Source organism: Phyllostomus discolor, chromosome 14, assembly GCF_004126475.2.
Source record: "Phyllostomus discolor isolate MPI-MPIP mPhyDis1 chromosome 14, mPhyDis1.pri.v3, whole genome shotgun sequence".
NCBI lineage: Eukaryota > Metazoa > Chordata > Mammalia > Chiroptera > Phyllostomidae > Phyllostomus > Phyllostomus discolor.
In genome coordinates, this window is record NC_040916.2 from 31,899,521 (window position 1) to 31,923,473 (window position 23,953).

The 23,953-nt window shown below is 55.5% G+C and overlaps 1 protein-coding gene across 1 annotated transcript in view; it reads left to right on the top strand.

The window, feature by feature from the left end:
* SLC30A7 (solute carrier family 30 member 7) overlaps positions 1-18,826 on the top strand; it is a 40,269-nt gene extending 21,443 nt beyond the window's left edge. The window contains exons 9-11 of the mRNA XM_028502772.2: positions 10,117-10,207; positions 11,601-11,750; positions 17,991-18,826. Of these exons, the coding sequence (XP_028358573.1) occupies positions 10,117-10,207; positions 11,601-11,750; positions 17,991-18,038 (289 nt within the window). The 3' untranslated portion in view covers positions 18,039-18,826. The remainder of the gene's footprint in view (positions 1-10,116; positions 10,208-11,600; positions 11,751-17,990) is intronic.
* The last annotated feature ends 5,127 nt before the right edge of the window (positions 18,827-23,953 follow it).

Genomic DNA, 23,953 nt, shown 5'->3' on the forward strand with positions numbered 1-23,953 from the left:
TCTGTTTTACTGTTGGAAAGCAAACTCCATTTGCTGAAATGTTTGCCCGATAATGAAACACTCGCAGGATGACTTGGAGACGTTTTTCAAATTGGTTAAGAGTTTGCCTGAGTTGCCGAAGCTGATTTGAGGAAATAGATAAAAACGCTTACAGACTCAACAAAACAGAGGATAAAGGAGTGGTTTTCCCTTCCCCTTAATTTGTATATATATTAGCGATTCATCCTGAGCGAGAGCCATAATGGGGCCCTTTCTGCACCGTGTGGATTTAAATGCTCTCCACCGAGAACACACTGTGGAAGCAGATGCCCCCCCCCCCCGCCCCCGCCCCCACCCAGGCTGCCTGCCAACGCTCCATTTTCACTTTCGCAGTGAAAGTGATTTCTTAGAAAAAGGCAGTTTTTCTCTCCGCATTTTCTAACTCGGGCAAATGGTGATATAAATTTCTGGGTAAAACTGGGTTCCCCTGTGATGAATTTTGTTTCCCAACGAAAAGCAGCAGATGGAGCACACCAGCGAGGGTGTCCCTTCCGTCTCCTGGAGATATACACGTCTCGCTAGAGCCTTCAGAGCTGGTCTGCCCCTTGTTCCCGTCAGCGGTGGAGCTGGGATGGAAAGTGGGTGCATCCCTTCGAGGGCAGACCTCCAAACGATCAGGTGCAGCTTTGGATTTCTCCCTGATTTTAAAGCGATGCCCTTTCCCCAGATCCGCAGCTTGATTTCCGATGTGCTGAAATCAAAGAGGGGCCTAGGCACGATGGGAAAATCGCATAAACAGGATGCAGGAACGAGCTTCCTCGCTGGCGTGGTGTTTCTGAGGCCCCGCCGACATGTCCTTGTCAATGCGTTGCCCGCACCTCGCCACTCACCGTTCATTGCACGGCGCCGTGTGCATTTTCGCCATGCTCATTCGTTAACACAAAGAACAGGGACTTTTCTCTTTGTTCGGGGGCAAACTTTTTGGATAATCAATTTCTGGTCACGTTGAAGACAAACCAGATCCACCTTTAGAGGCCAACGAGGGTAAAGGGCTTTTGAAATGACAGACGAGGTCACAGGCAGAGGCACGGAATGGGAAGAAAGGGTAGAGCGAACCAAACGATCAGTCTGAAATTCTGAGTCACAGGTGATCATGCTCGTTCACGGGCACGGGATCTGGGCCAGGTACCGATGCGGGTAAGTCTGGTTGACTCTGTAGTCAACCGGGTAGTTGTTTGTGGCCTATGTTAAGTAAAACCTAAGCATTTTCTAAAACATGTAAGAAGCTACCGTAACATACATAAGAAATTACAGAGAGATACTTTTTTCAAAAATGGTTTTGGGTGGTGTCTGGAAATTTCCTTTGTGGTTAGCTTTTCAAGTAGTTGTAACTTATGAACGATGCTTTTGGGGACTGAGGCAAATGAAGGCAGTTTTCTGAGATTTTTAACATGGTGCTTGTATATGTGTCTGAGGTGGGAACACTTTTGTCCAGTAATTTTATTTTTCAGGCACATGTAAAACCACCCTAGCGCATTTACAAATACTGATGAGTCTAGTGCCCTTCTCAAACAGCATTCTGGGGGGGAGTACCCTAAGGCCGGGGCGTCACACTCATTGTCACCGGGGGCCACATCAACCTCGAGGTCGCCTTCAGAGGGCTGAAATAATGTTAGGACTGTGTACACGCAACTCCTCCTTAACAGTTAAGGAGTTGAAGTCACGTTCGGCCCTGCCAAGGCAACCACATCCATGTTCATGAATCATGAACTGCTCACCTGCACATCGAGAGCGCGCTGGCTATGTGCTGCCCTCGGGGACCCGAGGACAGTCTCTGTGGTCGTTCTGTGTGCCCGGCGGCTCAGATGAAGGGTCCCGGGGAAGGGAGCCTGCCTGCAGAGCGGGCTCAGACACGTGAGGAAGAGCAGAGCAGATGCAATCGTGTGTCAGTGCTCATTCGCCAGTAACACTGGAGAAGAGGAAGCAGTTGAGGTTTAAAAATGGAAAAGGAGAGGTTATTCTTTTATGTAAAATGTACGACTGTATTTCTGTAAAACCCATGGGAAAACTATAACGAGTAACTTAGTCAGGTTACAGGTATAAAGTTGGTGTTCACAATGAATGCCCTTTATAAATAAGCAGCATTCAGCTGAGTGATATAATTAAAGAGAAGACATGGTAACTTGGCTGAGGAAACCTCTGGACACTATCGGGAAAGTAAGAACTCCGGCACATTGCTCACAGAGATGAGAAGGTCCCGTCCCTGTGGAGAGAACTTTGACAACATCTCGCACAAGTGTGCATTTACTTTGATTAAACAGTGCCCCTTCTAGGAATGTAGCCTAAGGACAAAAGGGCAGAAATATGAGGATGTGTCAGTAAGGCCATCCTTCGTGGCTTCCTTCACCTCCCTGGAAAGGCGGCCAGCGTCCACTCCCCCCGTTCCCCGGGGAGTCGGATGCAGTCCTGCAGGACCAGTGAGGGGTGGCACTGGCCAGAGGGCAGAACAGGAAGCCCCCACCCCCTCCTCCCGTGGAGACAGAGTAACGTGGCACGCGGACAGCCTGCCTCCGCGAGACGTGCAGAACCCAGTGAACCAGTGTTTGCACCCCAGCTTAGTGGGGAGCCAGCCGCGTGCTAGAAAATTCACGACATGTCCCACTCTCCCGCGATGGCGACTCCCACCCCAGCTCCTGCCTCCTTCCTGGGTGGGCAGAGGACATGGGCCTGCCTCCAGCGGGCTCTCAGTGGGCCTGCCCGAGAGACCGGCGTCTATCTGTCTGTCTGGCTGTGTCCAAGCACAGCAAGTCCTCCTCACTTCCCCTGGTCAACAGGTTCTTGGAAAGTGCGACTTGGAGCAGAAGCACGTGTAGTGAAACCTGTCGCTTACCACAGGCTAACTGATACAAACAAGAGTTAGGTTTCTACAGCATCTCAGCAGTGTCACAACGACATGACAGTGAGTGAGAGGACCTGCCGTTTGAGGACCTGCCGTCCTGACTCGGACAGGAGGCAGTTGGGGTGTCCGGAGAACAATGCCCTCGAGCTGGCAGTACCACAGCCAAACAGTAGGTGGACCCCCCGCACTGTGCTTTGCTGCAGATGCCGGGAAGAGCTGCTGGTGGAAGCCAGCCAACCTTTTCAGACAGCAGATCCCATGCACAGGCCCAGAAGGAACACGAACCCGGGCAAGACTCGAGAGGCCTCCAGAGTCCCCAGCCAGGGGACTCTGTGTGTGTGAAACCAGACCGCAAAGTCCGGAGTGGTGGCTAAGTCCTCAGATACTGGAATCCAAACAGTAGAAAAGACTAAAGACAAAAAAAAAACCCAGCCAACTACAGCACACTTAAAGGCGTTGATTTGATCTCCAGAAACCAAACCCACAAAAAGGAGACATGTAAATAGCCAGACAAAGAATTCAAAATTGCCATCCTTAGGGTGTCCAATTAATCAAAAGAAAGCACAGACACTAAACAAAATCAGAAAAATGACACATGAACAAAATGGGAAGAGCAACAGAGATAGAAACTAGTGAGGAGAGCCAAACACATTCTGGAACCGAAGAACAGTAATAACTGAATTGAACATTTTCCTGGAGGGGCTCAAAACAGCAGATTTGAGCAGGCAGAAGAATCACTGAATTTGTACACAGGGCTCACAGAACCACTGAGGCAGAGGAGAAAAAGAAGAAAACGAGAGGAGGAGGCCCTGAGGGTTTGTGGACAAGCAGAGCAGCGTACGTGTTACGGGAGTCCCAGAAAGTGAAGAAACCAAGAAAGGGGCAGCAACCCTATTTGAAAAACAATGGCCAAAACGTTCTCAAACTGAAGAAGAAAAAGTGGATAAACAAATCCAAGAAACTGAAGAACTTCAACTAAGATAACATAAGGAGACCTACACTGAGTCACATCCCAGCTGGTAAAAATCAAATATAAAGTGAGAATCTTGAAAGCAGCAAGAGAAAAGCAACTTGTCACATCAATGATAGCTACAAAGGAGACATTTTTAGAATACGTACAAAGGAGAATGAGAAAGAAATCAAAACGTGTCACCATAAAAAAAAATCGGTGAAGCAGAAAGGAAGACAGCAGAGGGGGAGAGGGACACAGAGAGCCACGAGACACACAGGAAACAGTTGACAAAACGGCCACAGCGAGTCCTTTCACACGAGTGATCATATACAAACGGATTAAAGGCACTAATTAAAAGACAGGCTGCCCGAGTGGATTTAAATAATTAAGATGGAGCTTTACCCTGTAAGCAGCGCGCTTTATCTAAGGGCACACGTAGATTAGAAGCGAAAGGGTGGAAAACGTGCTCCGCACAAACAGGATCCAGAGAGAGCAGCAGTGGCCACGCTTGCATTAGACAGAAACTGCCCCGTGGGACATAAAGGGCATTACAGAAGGATAAAAAGGTCAATTCACCGTTCACTGACCTTTACAAATATACAGCGATTTTAACTATACACTCACCTGACATTAGAACACCCAAATGTATGAAGCAAACACCGACAGAAAGGAAGAAGCGGAAGGCAACCCAGTAACAGCGGGGGGCTGAGTGCCCCGCCTCCAGTTATGGGTAGAGCAGCCAGGAAGTCAGGCAGTCAAATAGAGGACCCATGAGGAAAGGGAGACTTGAACGACACTAAGGCCGGTGGGGCCTAACAGACCCCCCCAACTGCAGCAGAATAAACATTCTTCCTGAGCACACATGGAACGTTCTCCCCGAAAAACTACGTGTCAGGTCGCAGAAGTAGTCCTGACAAATTTTAGAAAATTGAAATTATACAGAGTATCTGTGCTGACCACGGTTGGAATGAAACTAGAAGTCAGTGGTAGAAGGAAAACACAGACATCCACAAATACGTGGAGATTAAACCACACACTTTAACAGTCACTGGGCTGTGAAGAAATTGCAAAGGAATTTAGAAAACATCTGGAGGCAAGCGAAAACAAAGACAGACATACGAAATGTATGGGATGCAGGGAAAGCAGTACTAAGAGGAAAGTTCATAGCAGTAAGTACCTGCATCTTTTTTAAAGGGGCATTTGAAGACTTGCTTCCTGGCAATTGTCAGTCTGGGCTCAAATAGAGTCATAAAAGTTCTCAAAAAAAAGAAAAAAGAGAAAGAAATAATGATCTCAAACAACAACCTAACCCTATACCTTAAGAAACTAAAACAAAACAAAAGAACAGACAACTCAAAGTCATCAGAAGGAAGGAAGTAAAGATTGGAGTAGATCAATGAAACACAGGATAGAAAAACAATAGAAAAAAACTAATCCAGAGTTGAAATTTTTAGGTCAACAACATTGACCAATGAAGAAACTACAACTTGTGGTCACAGGAGCTGCCAGATAATAATCTGATTTTGGTAGTTTTCTTGAGTCCCAACTGTTTTTTTTGTTTGTTTGTTTGTTTTGTTTTTTTTGAGAACAAAGCCCTATTTCTTCACTTGGATACTTTTTGAAATGCAGGTTTCCCTAAAGCACGAATCATAAATAGTGCAGCCCTTCCGGCCGGGTCTGCGTTCAGGACTCTGCGCCTGTGGAGCTCCGCGCCCTCCTGCCGCATCGCTCCCATCGTCTCCTTCCGCTCTACCCCCCACTACCCCACCAGGAGCATGTTAGCATGTGTCCCACTCATTTCCTCCTTTGTCTGCACCGTTGTTCTTCATGGGTGCACAGGAGATCACTTCCTTTTCTCTACTTATACTGGCGTGACTTCAGTGTCTTACGCGCGGGCACGCAGAAAGAGCTTCTGTTGAGACGATAAATGGCGCACCGGGAGTTGGGAGCGCAGCTTGCTGCTGCTGCCCGGGATCACGCAGTTCTTTCTCACCCGCGCCTGCCTGCACCGAGGATGAGGTCCTTCTGCCATTTAGCTGCTCCTGTGCAGGGTTGAAGCTCGTGTCCAACAAGAGCTGTTGTATATTTTAATAATCTTCCACTGGTGTTTGAAATTTTAAAGCAGAGTATACACTCAGGAGACATGCGTCAGGTGCTCATTATATTCCAAGCCCCGTGCTGGGCCCTAGGAATAAGAAGAATGCGGCGTGATCTCCGACTCTAGAGGACTCGGTTGAGATGAGACGCCCCCGTGTGGGGCAGAGAGCTCGCGTCGGGGGATGGGCACGCGGCACCGCCCCTTCCCAGCGTGCAGCAGCCCGCACGGTGCTCTGATGGCCGAGAGCTCAGGCAGGTGTCCTCTTCCGGAAGAGGAGGGCATTGGCCCCAACCATCTCCTGTGCTCTTGCCTACATCCGTGATTCCAGCATTCGCTTAAGGTTACTTAAGGTCGTTGTGAGGATGCAACTAGAAATAATTTGTGAAAACGCTTTAAAAATTATTAAGTGTTGCCTAATCAAAGATGTTACTAATTATTCACTCATTTGACATTATTTACGAATGCCTTCGGTTTAAGACCCGATGCATGAAGTGTTACAACCGAGTTCCAGGAGTTGCAGGGGAAGGGAGGCCTTTCCCTGACTGTGGCCCCAAATCCTCGGGCTGTGTGAGGGCGTCTCCCGATTCCCATTGCTGAGCGAAGGAGGTTCTCTGTGGAGGTGCACCGGTGTAAACCACAGGCTGTGGGGACTCAGGAAACTGTAAGGGGCACCCCAGTCCTGGTGGTCCGGGCTGTCTGATCTCCGTGAGGCTCGTGAAACTGTGGGGAAGCAGGTCCTCAGCCGTTCCCTGCCGTGGAGCACGCTTGTGTCTGTGCAGATTCCCTGCCGTGGAGCACGCTTGTGTCTGTGCAGATTCCCTGCCGTGGAGCACGCTTGTGTCTATGCAGATTCCCTGCCGTGGAGCACGCTTGTGCTTATGCAAATACGGCTGCTCGTCTGCAGCCCCCCAGGACCGCCGTGTCTGACGTAGAACACGTTGCCGTCTGGGGTCGATTATCTCCGGCTTCTTTGTCCACTGACGTTCTGGAGTACGTGACATACACCAGGTCTCCAGATTTACGAGCTCTTTCAGAGGACAACCGGCTGTCTTTCTCCATGTTTGTATGTTGTCAGAGCCGCTGATAACGTGCAGGAAGAATTAGCTCATAAGGCAGTTCAAAAAGTCGAAGTAGTAATTACGTTTCAGTTATTATTAATAGATATTTATTCTCGGATCTAAGTAGTAGTTTCAGCTCGGAGGTTTTTTATTGTTAAGCGTTATGATTATCCCTAGTCTCATGGTCTTCAAAAGTTTTCATAGTGTAGGCCCTTTTTATTTACTGTCGAAATGGTGAGACTCACCAAACGCTGCTTTCGAAGTAAGATTTGCACATATTTTCATTTGCAGTTACTGGCAGTAAAGAATAATAACTAACTTGCTTATTTAATCTGCTAGGGTTTCAGCTTTCACATTCACATTTATGTTTATGACCACATGATTGTAAATTTGATTTACCCCAGCTTTTGAAGAATAAAGTCATTACCCTGCGTTGCTGGTAAACTCGCATAGCAAATGACTCATTCCTCCTTCTATATGCTAGGAAAATGGTGTTTCATTGTTACAGCTAGAATCGAGTTGGTCAACCAGAAGTGAGCCTCTAATTGTTTCCAAATGCTTCCTTTTGGGGTTTGGATGCAGCTCGGAGCCTGAGCTCAGTCTGGAATTTGCTACGCTTGTCTTTTTCCCCATATCCTTTCATTATGGGTAGAGAGAGTCGTGCTCGAGTCTGGTTTGTGACTCCCCTTTATAACAGTTAATCAGAAAAGCATGGACACAAACTCCTGAGCCAAACGCAATTTTACGAGGCAGAAAAGTAGGGTCTCTGCAGGTTTCTTCTACATTCTTGTGGCCTCGGAATTATTACAGAAACTGACCTGGGTTCCACACGGCACTTCCCTGGGCGATGTGGCGAGCACCCTCTCTCCCGACCGCGGCTCCACGGCCCAGGGGCAGCTCCTGCAGCTGGAGCTCGCCTGTTTGTTGCAAAGTTCTGATTGAGACTGGAGAGGAGTGTGGCCTTCCCGTGTGCTTCGGTGACATGCGTGCTGCTGTTCAATGTAAACATGTTATTAAAGTCCCATCTAAACGGGCAACCATTCCCAATATTCTAGGGTAGCAAAACCAGTAAAAACCTCACTGGACCCTTACTAAAAACAGTACACGCTCCCTCTATTATTTTCCTGTGTTGGTTATGATGTCTCTTACTCAGTTATTTGAAATAAAAGGTTGCTTCTGACGTTATTCGGTTACTCTGCAACCCCAGTTCCTTGCCCTGGCCCCCCCCCCTCCCCCCAGTTAGACAGCTCACAGCATGGCAGCCATGAGCCTGGGTGAGAAAGCAAGGGAGGAGGGTGAACGAGGTGGAAGCCAGCATCTTTGACCTAATTGTAGGAGTGGCATCTCTCCACTGTCGCCATGTGCATCAGCAGCCAGTCGCCGACTGGTCCAACCCACACTCCAGGGGGAGACGACACATGAGCTTCGTGAACCCGGGGGTGCAGGGGCCGTGGGAGCCGTCTGGGAAGCTGCCTGTCACGGTGGACTCGAGGACCTGAGACTAGAGTGGAGGGACCCCTGAGGGCCGGTCCAGTAACCCAGGTGGTGGTGGTGGGGAGATTGCCGCAGACGTGCATGATGGGAAGGAGGGCGGGGACCAGTGAGGACGTGGTCGGGGTGTTGAGTCCTGAGACCTGGGTGACTTAGCCACGGGGGTTTTAGGGAGAAGAAGGAATTCCGAGTGCCGAGGGGTGGTTCTTGGCTCTTAAATCACCATCCGACTGAGGGACATTTTCATTTGAGGGGGACCTAAACCCCTGCCCACAGTCAGCTTTTCATCCTCCTGCCGCCGCCCCTGCAGGCTGGCTGGAGTCCTCATGCCTGTCCTCGATGCGCCCCCACTGTGTGCCCCCACTGTCCCTTCCCTGGGCCCAGGCACACGGCAGCTGCCGCTCTGAACGCTGTTTCGTTTTCCCTTCATCCCCGCTGTGGCCTTCCCCCGCGTCCTGAGCACTGCGCAGTTAGGGTACAGGGGTGGTGCACCTAGAGTACAGGGGCTCCTGATTCCTCCCCCGGGGCGCTTTTCCCTCTTTAATCCAGATTCTGAAACATCCGATATCTGTGTATAATCTTCCGTTCATTTAACCAGCAGGTGTTCATCGTGGGCTCCTTAGGGTGCACTTCAGCGTGGACCTCCCTGGAAACGTGCCGTTCCTCTGCTCTCTGTCCCCTACAGCTGAACTCAGGGGGGTTTCCTGGAAACGCTGAGACTTCCAGTTTAGAAGCGAGCCCGGCCCTAAGCCCTGGAGTGTCCGACCTCCCCACGCGGTCCCCTGGGGCAGTAGCGCGGCGCCTGACCGCCCGGACTCGAGGGGGTGCCTCGGCCTCCCCCGAAGGTTCTGATCGCATGTCAGTCAGAACCCACAGCACACCGGATTGGAAGGGGGATCCGGTGTGTCGCCAGGTTGGGAAACCACTGCATTCGAGCCCCTCGCCACCCATCGCTGTCCGGGGGCAGTTCATCAGCTGAGCAGCCCGAGGCTGCGGTCCCCGAGGGTGGCCGAGGGCCGGCATCTGGGTGCGCACCGCCGTCCTGGCCCTGTCGCTGCAGGCGCTGCGTCGCCACATCGGTGGTCACATCCAGGCTTCTGTGTGGTTTATCATGAAGGAAGACACATGTCACTGGGTTGGGAAGATGTTCAACAGCTGGACTAACAGACGCCATATTAATCCTTTTGTGTTTCCCCTAACAGTACTCTTCAGCTACATGTGTGAAATATTTGATAATGGTTAAGGACCTGTTTGCTGGTCGAGATACGCTGTACAGATTACCTTGGAAGGTCCTGGCCGTCTGGAGTCTATTTTATTTTTATTGTTTATAATTTTTTGAAGTCTGTTTTAAATAACAGCTGGATGACTGCTGTGTTTAGATTGGTAGACGCTGCAGAACTACTCAGGGGTGTGAGTTTAGTGTTGTATGTTGTACATGATGCATTTATCCGACTCTTTCATTTTAGATGGTAATTGATCGATCACACGTAAAACTCGGAACAGTGACGAGGTTCTTTTTCCTCACCTTATCCTGACGAATCTCGTTATGTTCCAGTCTGGGGAGGTGCATTGTCACTTTGTTGCAGGGCGGATTGTCAGAGTGTGGCGTTAATAAACTTGCCGTCTTCCTTCTCTTCAGTGTTATTCCTCTTTTAAGAGAGTCTGTTGGAATATTAATGCAGAGGACCCCTCCTTCGCTGGAAACTGTTCTGCCTCAGTGCTATCAGAGGGTGAGTGTCAAAGCCTCCAAACCGTTGGGTCACGTGCGTTCTTCTCGGGCCGGGCGCTGTCGAGGGTGCGGAGGATGCGGGCAGGGAAGAAGGAAGGGGAGCCCCTGCCCCGTGGAGCCCGAGTTCCGCCGGGGGAGGCAGACAGTGAGCAACACACAGAACATAAATACACACTGTCCCCTGGGCCGCGGGGTGCCGGGGAGCACCGCGGAGCAGAGGTGTGAAGGGGAAGCGTCTCCAGTCCAGACAGGGTGGTCCCGAGTGGCCTGTGCAGAAATCTGGGGGAAGGGCACTCCGGGCAGCGGGGGCAGCAAGTTCCCGAGACAGGAGCGGGCCTGCCTGACTTTTTGGAGTGGCGAGGAGGAGGCTGGGCCGGCGAGGAACAGGGACCATGGGGAGGAGTCAGTGGGGACAGGTGGTGGATGCAGGACACGGGTCCCTGCACTAGGAAGATCGGCAGCCACTGGGGGAGTTGGAGCAGCGGAGTGGCAGCTTGGGACCCATGGCGGGTGCCCGGACCGACACATGCCGAGCGGAGGAGGAGCCCGGCTGCAGAGCCAGAGACGGGGACCAGTCAGCAGGCTGTTCCCGCCTCCCAGACCCATCCGGCCAGCGCCACGGGCTCAGAGCCGGGCCACGGCGGGGGCCTGGGCTCTGCTCGCTGTGCCGCTCTGTGTGTGAGCGTATCGACGCACGCACACAGTATTCACAGTGTGCCCTCCGTGGTTTTTGAATTCTGTTCCAGTTTGTGTTTTGTCGAGTTACATATTCCCTTTTTTAAAAACCTCCATCAGTTTTGTCTTGCCAGCGGTCCTCAGCCTAAGGCTGTGGAGACCTTAAGGACCCCGTGGAAAAGCTCAGAGACACCCCTCCCTTGTGGTGGCCGCATGGTCTGGGGACAGGTGCACACTGGCATTGAGCTCCCGGGGCCGGAGGGTGCGGGGCGGGGGGGTCCCCTGGATCCTGGCGCTCGTGCAGTGAAAACTATGCTGTCCAAGGGCAGCCCTCACTGAGCAGTGCTGACTCGGCTCCTTCACCTTGGCACAGAGCTCGCGTTCGGATCTCCTGGGTTCTCTCACTTTCTAAATCCACTGGCTCTGCCCTTCATGCCCTCCTCCTTTCTCCGAGCTCCCTCTGTCGTCTTCCCAGCTCCCGACCTCACTCGCGTCCCTACTTGTGTCCTCTGACCTCCCGCGTCTTTGAAAATGCAGACTCCCCGGCACGCACCGCCCGCCCTGCAGATCTGACGGGTGGGCACCAATGGGCGGGCACCGGCGGGCGGGCGTCCGCTCCTGCTCCCTGAGCACCTGCGAGTCGCTGGCCTGGGGCGAGGCGGGTGGCCAGCTGGGGGGCCTCGTGCCACGCTGAGCGACCCCCGCCTTTTGCGTTCCAGGTGCAGCACCTGCAGGGCGTGTACAGTTTGCAGGAGCAGCATTTCTGGACCCTGTGTTCCGACGTGTACGTGGGGACCTTGAAGGTGGTGGTGGCGCCGGACGCTGACGCCAGGTGGATTTTAAGCCAGACACATAACATTTTTACTCAGGTATGACTTTTTAAATGACTTCTTTTAAGGGTCTCAGAATGCATTGTCCCTGCTGTTTGGGAAGCACTTACTCTTTGACACACGAAGTGTATATATTCACCCACTGCACTGTCGGGCAAGCACAACGAACTCGTTTTTCCAGCCACGGAGGCCAACCCCGGGGTCCTTTGTGTCGGTTCACACCGACCCGTGTCCTTTAAGGAAACTCAGGTTGTCCTTTGCCGTGCACCCTCCTCTGGGGACACAGAGGTCCCCTCTGGAACTGGAGGGCCCGGACAGGCCCCAGGGGCGGCTCTGCAGGCGGCAGAGCTGGAGTCCCCCAGGTGCGACTCCGCAGCTCCCCGCACCCCGCGCTTCTGCAAACGCTGTGCGTGCCGCCGCAGTTCTCCCCGCGGGAGCAGACCACGCGGGGGCCGAGGGTGCAGGGGAGGGACAGCCGGGCCTTGGCCGCCTACCGGCCTGCGTGCTCCCGGGACTTCTGCTCACGCCTGACCGGGAACCTCTGCTCCTGGCCCCCACCCTCTGGCCGGAGCGCCCGCTGGCCTCCTGGACAGCGCGTCCCCCTGTGTCCCCCGGGCTCCGGCCCTGAGGCTGGGCCCCTCTGAGCTGGCGCCGGCTGTGGGTTCAGGGCTGAGCATCTGCTGGCCGGGGGGGTTCCTCAGGGAGCCTCGGGAGCGCTGGCTTTGAAAACAGCCGCAGCTGGCCCTTGGTTCAGCGGCCGCTTTGGTTTTGGAAACCGTGTTTAGGTTTGAAAATGTTAAGCTCTGAAAAGTATTTTAAGCCTTTTTGTCAGCCAAGGTCAGGCCAGCTTTAGTCCGTCCTCGGGAGGCCCCTGGGAGGCCCCGGGGGACGGAGGGGAGCGGTCAGTCAGTCCGCCGGTGACTGCCCTCCCCGGGTGGGAGCTGCTCCTCCCTGGCACGGGCGGGCTCAGCCTGTTCCATTCCTTTGTCGTTGTCTCCCTGCTCCTGCCCCGTAGTGCGGGCGCACGTGCTCTCAGCAGATCCAGGGCTCCCGGGAATGTTTTCATTTCATGAAGTAAAATCTTTAGAATTTTAACTGTTGTTTTTTAAATGTATGCATTTATTTTCAGAGAGAGGGGAAGGGAAGGAGAAAGAGGGAGAGAAACATCCCTGTGTGGTTGCCTCTTGCACGCCCCCTACTGGGGACCCGACCTGCAACCCAGACATATGCCCTGACTGGGAATCGAACCATTGGCGACCTTTCGGTTCACCGGCCTGCCCTCACCCCACTGAACCACACCAGCCGGGGCGTAACCTTACTTGTAAATTTAAAATTACATTTTGTTTTTAGGTTTACCTATCAGAGGTAATCAAACTCAAATAACCCCATTTTTGAGAAAGATAATCACACGGATGCGCTAGGCATGGAACCTCAGTGCCGGTGGCCTCAGTTCCAGAAGATCAGAAGGAGGATTTTCTCAGTAATAAGTTTTACACTCTTTGGTTTTATGACATTTTTAGATGTCTTCTAGCTGATTTTAAATCCTAACTTAAGTAACAGTTTTTGATTAAAAACTCACTAAAATCTGAGGATGACTTCACACTGAGGAGCCCAGTGGCGCGAGAAGCTGGGGAAGGTCCTACTTTCTGGTTTGTGCGTGAGGCCGTGTTTCGTGGCTGCCGTGGAGCCACGTACCTGTTATGCCGTCTCACCCCCGTTTTAATCGGGTGGTCGTCAGCGGCCGACGCAGTCGGTCTGCGGCGCACTGGGACGGAGCCGGCGGCGTCCTCCGTCCTCCTCGGCTCCCGGCCCCGTTGGGATCCCTCATTAAGCGGCGGTCCAGTCGGTACCTTTGTCGGAGCCGACGCCGCACCTGACCTCGGCCCGAGGCCCGGGAGCGATGTGGTAATCCGGCTTTTGAGCTGCGAGGTTTCTACTGGCATTGAAAAGGCCCTTTCTTCCACTCTCCCCTTGTGCTAGCTTTTCAGAGACGAGCTATCATTTGGGAATTCGTGAAGCAGAAAGCTGTTTTGTTTATGTTCCGTGTTTGAAGGGGAGGAGACAGTGGGGCCCTGGAGTAGGAAGGCGGTTTAACAGTTCATGTTTCTTGTTTTAAACTGACGACCACCTGTCAGATTTTTCACTTTCGTTCCATTAGAAATAAGGTTTGAGGAAAAATCTAGAATATGCTTGGGGCTCACTGGCCTCCTGAGTTCCACAAAACACAGAAGCCTATTTACTGCACACCGTCTAGTCCCCGACAGAAACCTCCGCCCTCATTCCTTCCCCCTTTTCTTCTGCCCGTTTCTGCTCTGCCTGTTAAGCCCTGAGCCCCCGGCTTCCTGCCTTGGCATTGGGTGCCCTGTTCTCTGGCCTCAAAATAGCTGTCCAGGCTGATGCCCAGGAAGGAGCCCGAGAGCCCCCGCACAAGCCCCCGTGGGGGCTCCTGAGCTCTGGAAATCCGCCTCCGCTGCTCCCCGCCTGCTGATCCCTTCCTGCATCACCAGTGTGTGCTGGGCCCCAGCAGGCCCTGGGAGAAGCCCCCGGCCCCTTTCCAGGGGGCAGCTGTTTCTCTACCTGTTTGCATAGGTGCTCACTTTGCTTGCAAGTCTTCATCATACTTCATCCTTCTCCGGCATGCATACCTGAGGCCGACCAGCACCCAGCCCCCTGAGCAGGTTAGAGCGAACGGCTGCAGGGCGTGAGGCCAGCAGACCCCTGGGTCCACTGTCCCAAATGCGTCCACAGGGGTACGTGCTCCCGCATTGGCTGATCAGGGTGGGAAAGCTGACAGCCCGGGCAGTCCTCACAGGACTGTGGTCCCCCGTGCACGGAAAAAGGAACCCAGACCCACTTGATTATTGTTCATGACTTGTAATTTCACCCCGTTTGCTAGTCACTCATTAGGAGGTGGTTCAGCTTTCACGTGGGAGAGTGAGACCGGTTTTCAAGACCCGGCTTTAAAGCCAGCCCTGGGGCAGGGCGTGCGCGGAGCCCAGCAGGCTTTTGACCAGCTGGGGGTGCGTCCGTCCCTGGGGGCGCTCAGACCGATCAGACAGCGGGGTCTGCATTCTCTGGGAGTCCCCCCCTTCTCTCTGCCTTGAAGGAAACGGAGAAGGGAAAGCAGGAGGCCGGGAAACTCGAGGCTGCCCCATGGGGGGGGGGCGGGGGGGCGAGGGCAGATGAAGCAGAGCGGCCCCTGGGGGTGGGGGGTGAGGAGTAATTAACTCCTCGTTATGCAGATGCCCGTTTGCGCAGCCTCTTTGTTTCCCCCTTTCTCTCCAGTGCATCTGCTTCCTCGTTTCTTACCGCTGCCTTCCCTGCGTCTGCCCCTGGGGTCGGCCCCCCGGACCCCCCAGTTCACTTCCACTGGAAAGGAAGTGAGGCCGTTTAGTTGGGCCACAGTGGTCTTGGTGGTGTCTTCAGGTTAGACCTGGAGGGGTTTTACAGAAGGGTTTTCCTAAGTGTCGTTATTTGGGGGGCCTTTGGGGTAGACTAAGTCAAATGTAATTAATACATTTGTAACATAACAACTGATTACATAACAACTGATATGTAACTGTTACATTACATAACAACTGATATGTAATTAATCAGTTGTAACAACTCGGTCCGTTAGCCGGTTACAGCAGATGAGAAACCCCTTGCTCACATCACACGGGATCCTCACGGGAGCACCCGGCACGTGGAAAGGGCTGATTAAACGTTCGTCAAGCGCTGGATGAGTACGTAGCAATTCTGTGAGATAAGCAGGGTGCGTATTTTATCAACGCTTTTAAAATGAGAAAGATCAAACTGCTTCTCAGGTTTAGCTCAAAATCATACAGATACTAAGTTCTTTTTTTTTTTCTGCCACAAACCTCTTCAAGGAGAGGGTGCTGTGGAGTGTATTTTCGGGGAGTCTAACTCAATCGCAGCGAGGGTTTCTTCTTTAACGAGGCAGAAAGCTGGGCCGCTTCTGTGCAGGGAGGCCCTGGGCCTGCCCTGCTCTTCGTTGGTTTGGGGGGCTCCCGAGTCCCCGAAACACCCTGGCGTTGGCGGGCCGTCCTCCCCGAGTGCCGGGGAGCGGGGCCCGGAGGACCCCAGAAATCACTGTGAGAAGGCGGTGCCGGTACTGTGCCCCCACTCTGGTTTTCCCTTCCTCTCCACCGTTCTGATTTACCTCCTGTTCTGTGGCCCCAACGCGAACTTGCTCATTGTAACTGGTCGTGCGCTTTACTTAGGTCACTTTTACTTGAAGGAAGAAAACGGGTGGGTTTTCAGTTCCTCCAGCAAATATCTCCTGATCACCCACTGTGTGCCGGTTGCTCCTCGAGGTTCTGGGGGGAGCCGGCACAGACACAGTACCTTGGGCAGACTGCCCCCTGGTGGCGGAGGGGCAGCGAGCACAGAAGCCCAGCAGAGACGCTCCACGGGCCAGCGGGTGGTGAGCCTCGGGCCCAGGGGAGCCGGTGGGGGGGCCACCACCGTCTCTGTGTCGCGCTTTGTCGTCCCCCCCCCCCCGCCCCTACCCCCACCCCGGCCCGGGGAGCGCCGTCTGGCGTGCTGGGCCTGCCGGCCTGTGGATCACTTCCCTTCCTTCCAGCTCCCGACAGCGTGTAAGCTGCATGTAAGCTCCGCGAGCACAAGGGTGTCTTTCCCTGTTGGGTTCTCCGTCGCTTTCCCAGGGCCCGGACAGGGCCTGGAAGCCAGGAGGTGCCCAGGGGGTGATGGCTGGGCAGACGGATGGCCTGCGACCTGTTCAGGGGGCTCAGTGTGGGCCTTGCTGTGTCTGAGTAGAGATGCGACAGAGGGGCGGTGTCACGTGGCCCCCCTGAGGGTCACCGTTCTGCGCCGAAGGACAGTGCGGCCGCCGCAGAGTGGGCACAGGGAGAGGGGTCAGAGCTGGGGTCAGAGGGCAGCCGGGGGCCGTGGTCACCACGACAGGGCTTGGCAGGCCGCGGAGGGACGGCTGAGGGTGAGCTGCTGCGGGGCTGGGCGATGGGGCGGCACTGCCGTGGCCGCAGTGCTGGGGGTGGACCGGAGCGGCGCGGGGAGAGCGGCGTGAGGGACGGACAGAGGCCGCTGCAGATCGGCCGGGGTGCGAGTGACCGGGGGTGGGGGGCAGCGGCGCGGGCAGTGGGTGCTCGGAGTCCGCGTCTGTGCTGTTGAGCTGTGACACCGAGGGCGTAGCTGAGCTGTCGGTGGTGAAGGACGATCGGTTTCGGGGGGAGGGCACGGTGTCGTGGTCGGCCGTGTGGTGCCACATGTCTGGGGAGGACCTGTCTGGGCTCCAGCCTGGGGTGCAGATGGGGGAGGGTGTGCCTGAGGGGGGCTCCCACAGTCTGGGCGCTGGATGAGACCCCAGGGCAGTGGCCCCAGCCTTTCGGGCACCGGGGACCGGTTTCGTGGAAGACCATCTTCCCTGGACCAGGGATGGAGTGTGGCGGGAGTGGGTGGGGGGTGGGTTCAGGTGATTCAAGCACGGCATGTTCAAGTCCCCCTCCTGCCGTGTGTCGTGGCTCCTAACAGGCCACGGGCGAGTGCGTCCCCAGGGCTGGGGACCCTGTCCCCTGGGGGACGAGTGTAGAGAAGGGGCCCGAGGACAGAGCCCGTGGGTGTTTCCGTGTTCAGGGATCGCGGACAGGGGGGCAGGCCAGCAGAGGGCTGGAGGAAGATTGACAGGTGAGCTGACAGGACACGGGGCGACTGGCGTTGGAGCAGGCGGAGGCGCTCACCTCTGTCCTGCCTGAGACGTGGGCACAGAGACGGGGACTGAGGACTGAGAACCGAGCGGAGGGACTCCGAGGTGCCCTGGACACACCGCGGAGGGGTGGGCAGCACAGCGCCGCCGAGCTGGGCTCGGGAGAGACGACCGAGAGGGAAGGACGGACGGCAGACAAAGGAACCCATGAGCCCGAGAGATGCGCGACGACCGCGGGAGGGAGCGTCAGGTGGTGGGGCCGCCCTGTGGTTCCACAGCCGATAGCAGAGGAGCCTGCAGTGTCCTCGGCCGGGGCGGCAGGTGGGCGGGGACCTCAGCCTCCCTCCCGTCACTGGCCCGGGTCACTGGCCGGGGCGGGGCGGGGGTCAGCGCCTGGGGCCCTTTGAGTGATTTACCAACGACCTTGTTCCCAGAATAAACCAGTGGGCTCACGACGGTGGAAGACAGAGAACCCCTTCTCAGAAGCAGAGGGAACCCCTTTTCCAAAATCGTGGTTTCGGACTACTTTTCCGAGCTGCATACTTTGCTTTGGGGCTGGGCTGACATGCTGATCTTTTTGCTTTTCACCTTTTCAGGCCGGAGTGAGGCAGCTCTACGTACAGATTGACTTTGCAGCCGTGTAAGGGGTGAGGAGAGACTGCTGCTGCTCCGGGTCCGAAGTTGCCGGTACTGTACCCAGCCTTGTCACAGCGGGGGCGCCCCGCCGCCGCAGCTCCCCGGCCCGGCAGATGACGGGGGCGGCTGCGGGCGCCCTGCGGGGCTCGCAGCTGGGGGCGAGGACTGAGACCCCCTCTCCTGGACGGACGCCGCCGGGCCTGGTCCTTGGTGCCTGCCCCTCCCGACCCTTGGATTTCTGGGCTTTCTGGGTTCGCCCCAGGCGGTGTGTTCGTTCGTTCGTCAGTTTGTTTCTCTTTTCCCCTGTCCCTCCCGGCGTCCTCAGGCCACCCCGCCTCCTGGCCAGCCCGAGCGCGGCTGCAGCTGCGCCGTCTGGAAGGTCTTCACTGAAGTGGCCGCAGACCGCTTCTTCCATTCCCACAAAACCAGTGTTATTAAAACAAGAAAGAAAAGAAATGGGAACCTTTTTTACATGTAACGTCACAGCCGCTGACGTCCTTCAGTGTAACCCTACGTTTGTGAAGTTGTTTGTACCTTGCAAACTTACGAACCAAACCATATTGGGTTTTCCAAGTGCCTTGTCTCAGAAAGTGTGCTCGCCCGCAGGGCAGTCCGCCGCCGTGTGCGCTTTTCAATAGTCGTTCTGTGATCCGTCCCGAGTGAGGCTCCTGGTAGTGACGTGTACAGACTGTCTTTCTGTGTGCTGCCCGCAGGGGTTAGCTGTGTGGGCATTGTCCTTTTATTGCTCTATCTTGTCCAAAAAAATAAAAGGTAATGTTTTGCTTTTTAAATCCAATTCAGCGACCACAGTACACGGTTTTGTGGATTGTGTTTTCAGAACTTTGCAGATGCACCTGTGATAAAGGTAGTTCTGACTTTCTCCAGTCGCTACATTCCAAATTTCTCTGTACGAGCTACTGTGTCTGTGACAAACTGCCCTCCCCCTGTCTGTCCTCGCTGACCTTCGTGGGTCTCGTTAGTGGAAGGAGAAGGCCCCATGCCATGAAGACAGAAATGGCTGTGATGGTGTCCTTTCGCCTTGCCACTGTTGGGATGCCGGGTCACGGGCCGAGTTCGCCCGTGCAGCCACTGCACCAAGGCCGGAAGCAGCGCCCCCCCCCACCCCCACTACGTCTGGGCTGGCGAGGGGGCAGGGAGCTCTCCCCCACACAGGGTCTCAGGGTCTGCCCGGTCCGCTGGCTTCCAGGGGCCCGTGTGTTGGAAAGTGGAATTGCGGTGACAGGTGCCCGACCAGCCTGTGCAAACACGCCGTCGCACCGAACTTCCTCCTGTCACCGTGCACGGTCTGTGCTCTGAGAAAGCGAGACCGTCGGGGGACGAAGGCCCTGCGGGAAGGATGGACATGGCTGTGGAGGTGCAGAGTGAATAACGAGCACTTCCCACTGCCGCGGCAGAAACTGCCGTCGACTCTGTCTAAGGTCTGGAGTATCGTCTCCCCGTTTCTGACCCACAGTTTATGAACGGCACAGTGCTAGGAGAACTGAGCTGCTCTCCTCCTGCTTCTCTAAACCCCTGCGATGGCCGTTAACGCGCCCGGTCTCCTCTCTGCAGACCCGTATTTTCAAAACCTTTTCTCCTAACTGCCAGGCAGTTGTGAAGCCCCGAGTTCCTGCAGTGAAACGTGCTGATTAGCGGGGCCAGCTGTCGGGGGCAACGGGTGCAAGGGAGGCCCTGAGGTCGGTGCTGCTGCTTCGTCATGGGCGTCAGAAGCAGGTCCCTCCGAGGTCCCGCCCGCTGCCCAGCCTGCTGGGGCCCCCCCGGGCTGCTTGCGGGTTCCGGCCTTCGTGGGAAACGCCGTTCGGGCAGAGGCAGGGATTCGGGACGTGTGTCTGAAAACTAACGGTGTGTGACTGCGGTGACCCTTCCCACGTGGGGAGGCTACCTGCACGGGTTGGTAAGATTCGTGGGCGACGCTGGGGGCGATGCTGCCCCCTGCTGGGCCCTGCCCTCCAGGTGAAGCCCGGTCAGTCAGTACACAGGGGCAGGAGAGTGGTTCTTCCTTCCTGGGCCAGACGTGAGTGTGGGGAATCCCGGAGGGACAGAGAGTCCGATCTCGCCCCTGCCCCACAGGTGGCCGGCTCCCGTCGTTCAGCCAGTTGGCATTAACACGCTTTAATTAGATGTTTTCCAGCTTGCGTGTGCAGCAGTAAACAATTAGGGAGAAAAAGCAATTTTTCCCCGCACTTTGAGGAGTTGCTTTGTTTTATTGGTGTTCCTGGCCCAGATGTGTTGCTAAAGTAGATGATTTCACTGAGAAATAACCACTTAGTTATTGTGATAAGATGAATGCAGACTGTCCCTACGGCTGGGCTGACCTTGGGGCGGCGGGCTGGGGAAACCTCAGTATCTGTGTGTCACTCAGCTAGTATTTCAAAAACCAAAACACTCTCAGACGGCCAACGTCTGTCACTCGGGGAGAGTTCACTTTGCCGAGTCAGGTCCCTGAGCGGAGATACCTGCGCTGGTTCTGTGCCCCCGGGTCTAGGCTGTGCTGGTCAGGAGGGGGACTCACCCTCTGTGCGGCCCCTCGTCTTGCGGACTCCCTGGGCCCCTGTGTGAGGGGCACGGCCTTGGTTGTCGGCGGCCTCGTGTCCGCACGGTCGCCCCCACGCCCCCTGCTGCCAGGCCGACGGGGGCGTGGTCACCTGTCCTTGGTGCTGTGATTCCCCTGCATCCAGACGCCTCGGCTTCGAGGCCAGCAACCAAAACGCTGTGACCGCCGTGCCCTTGGCAGAGCAGCCAGACCCCTGACCCCCGGAGCAGCTGGCCGGAGTCCTCTGGTGGGTTCGCCTGTACCGTCCGTGTTGCGGGTTATTGACGTGAGCGTCCCCACGGAGAGCGCTGGGGTTCGAGGACACAAGTGTTTATTTCGTGGCGTGACACAGAACGTGACATCGGAGGCGACTGTCCCTCCAGGCAGCCTGCCCCATCTCTCGTCTCTCAGATGAGAGTGTTGGGCCCAGAAAAGCTGGCCTGTCCTCAAGGTCACAGAGGCCCGTCGTGGCCCGGCCCCGGCCCAGACTGGACGCCCGGTCTCCCTGCCTCCCGGTGCCGCCGCCGCACGTGCCGCTGCCCTTTCTCTGACAGTGACGAGCAGGCACTTGTGCACAGCGGACGTCTGACCTCCGTGTTTGGTACACGGACGCACTTTATCCACGGAGTTTTACTGTCTCGTTTTTCGTACGTGATGATGAGGTTTGGCGTATTGTTTCTGTGCTATTCTTTATGGGAGACACACTTATATTTTTTACTCTTCTACTTTTTTACTCTCGTGAAGCCGGTTCCTGATCTTTACACAGCTGACGGCGTCTGTGCCTCGGACCCTCCCTGCACCTGAGGGGGTTTTCCTGGTCGTCTGCCCGAGGCTCGGGGCAGCGTGGGGGTCGCTTGTTCTTTCCCCTCCTGCACATGCTCTGGGTGCCCGGGCGCTCCCTAGGAGCAACCTGGCCCGTCATAGGGTCCCGTGGCTCCAGCCTCGGCCCTCCATTCCCCGTGCCCGGGGCGCCTCTGCAGGTCCGGCGCTGTTCTCAGAGCCGCACAGCGCGGGCGGTCAGTCTGGCTGGACCAAGACAGACTAACTCGGGAGGGTGGGGCTTGAACTCTTAATCAGAACCCCAGATGCTAAATCAATTGTTGGCTTTCATCTTTCCACGTCAGCGTTAATGACCTTGAGAGGCTTTGTTTGGTCGCCGTCTTCAAAACAAATTAGTTTCCCATTCACACGATCTTTGGAGAAAAGGAAATTATTTTATTCTTCCCAGAACAGTGATTGAAAGTTTGATTACTGGAAGGTCGTTGGGAGAGGCGTCCCCAGCAGCCTTAGTGGCTCGGATCCCGGCCCCGGAATCAGGACAGGCTTGGGCTTCCGCTTCACCGTGTTCTGACCCAAACTGTCCAGAGGGAAAGGTTGGGGTTTAACCTGTATTAAGTGCTCCTGCGTTGGGCTCTTTGCGTGGCCTTTTCCATGTTCTCACTGGAAACCCCCACATTTCTACAAAGAGTTTTGAGTGGTTTTGTGATTGACATTTGTGATTGACAGCGTTTTCAGATACGGCTTCCCCTGACACTGGGAGGAAGGGACGCCTGCCCCCACTGTGCAGGTGAGGCAGCTGTAGCCAGAGAGGCCGGGCGGGTGCCTTGTCCAGGGGAGCACCTGCCTTGGCAGTCCAGGCTCTGCACCCCGTCCCTTGTGTCTCTACTCGAACAAGTTCAAGACCCGGCCCCAGAGGCTGTCCCCGAGCTGACGCTCCCCTGCGCAGTTGGCCGGCCATTGCCCTGGCAGAGCAGGCCTTACAGCCGCTCCTTCCACCGTCTCTTGGGCCTCCTTCCTGGCTTTGCCGTGCACCCGGAACCGCAGGCCGAAAAGAGCACTCAGAAGTCCTCCCAGCACCCGTAGGGGTTTAAAAGGGTAAAAGGGAGACGTGTCCCTGGCACTCACGGAGGGGCCGGCCAGAGCACAGAGTCAGGGCCGGTGTGCGCGGGAGAGACAGGCCTCCTGGCCGGGGGGCGTTCGCCTGGGGGGCTGCCTTTCCCGAGGGGCCGGCCGCCAGCCACTCCGTGCGGCCTGAGCGGGGCGGCCGGGCCCGACGTGCGTTCCTCTCCACGGACACCTTGTCAGAGGAGGAGGAACGCGACTCCATAGTCCGCAGTCACCTGTGCCCACTCGTAGTGCTGCTCCACTCCGAACTCCTCCCCTAGCTCTCGGAATGTATCGTTTGTGACTCTGACCGTGCTGTGGGAAGTAGAAGGAATGTCTGATCCGTCCTGCTGTCCCCCAGCTGAGCGTGGGTTCACACTCACAGTGCGGAGTAGCCATCCGGTGAGCGAGCAAAGGGTGGAGCCTGGGTCGGGGCAGGGAGACCCAGCCATGTGCTGTGTATCACAAAACCCCGTGCAGCTTTTCTTTGGCGTTTTTGCACAAGTAAGCGACTTCCCATTCCCCTGGGCCATTTCTTCCCGAGCCGCCCCGTGAGCTGGTCCTTCGTCTTCGCGCGGAGGCCGTGCAGGTGCGGAGCTGTGGGCCGGGGAGGAGGCAGACGGGCCTGCAACCTGGGCGGCTTGAACTGTGTCTTTGGGTCTTTGGCATCCGAGCGAGAAGCCGCACTGTGTCCTTTGTCTCTAAGGACGGCTGCCACCCCACGCCACTCGGAGGCCCCGGGCAGAACACGTCTTCTGCTTCATGCGTCGTCCCGGAAGGGTTATCCGGAGCTCTTCCCGAGAGAGATCCTCAAGACGCTTCTGGAACAGCAACACTACATGCAGTAAGGATTTAAATATCCCTAGGATAGTTCTGACTCTTTTTAACTCTTCCTCTCCAGACACTAAACCTTAGTAGAGCTTCTCTATATTGCTCCATTTACTTTGCACTCCTTCCCGTGGCTCCTGCCCGTAGACCCCTCCTTCTGCTGGTGAAAGGAAAGCTTTGCCTCCGTGAACCCTGTGTCGCTGTCACCGGCCACGCAGCGGCCGGGCTCAGGGACGGGTCTGTGTTGAACCAGATATGTCTCTGACAAGAGTTTGCCAAGTAATCCCATTGCTTCCTCTCAAAGCAGCGAATTCAGTGGCTTTTCTGCCCAGGTGGGATTTTGCCCCAACATTTGTGAGTTTGGCCAATACACAGAATGGGCCTTTTATATCAGAAATACTGTGAATGAAAAATTGCCAAATCCCTTCCCGGTATCTTCCCCGCGCCCCTTCCACTCCTGACCTCCTGTCTTGAATCGTTCCTAAGCACGTGGCCCCGTGTGAGCGTGGGTTTGACTCCTTCCGTGAAGATCGGGGGCCTCGCACGTTCCCCAGCAAACGCTGGAGGACGAGGCCGGGCTTGCCCGTCCGACCCAAGGGCTGTTGTGATTTGGTTTGCACACACGCAGGTGAGCAGCTCGGGCTCGCCCAAGTACGA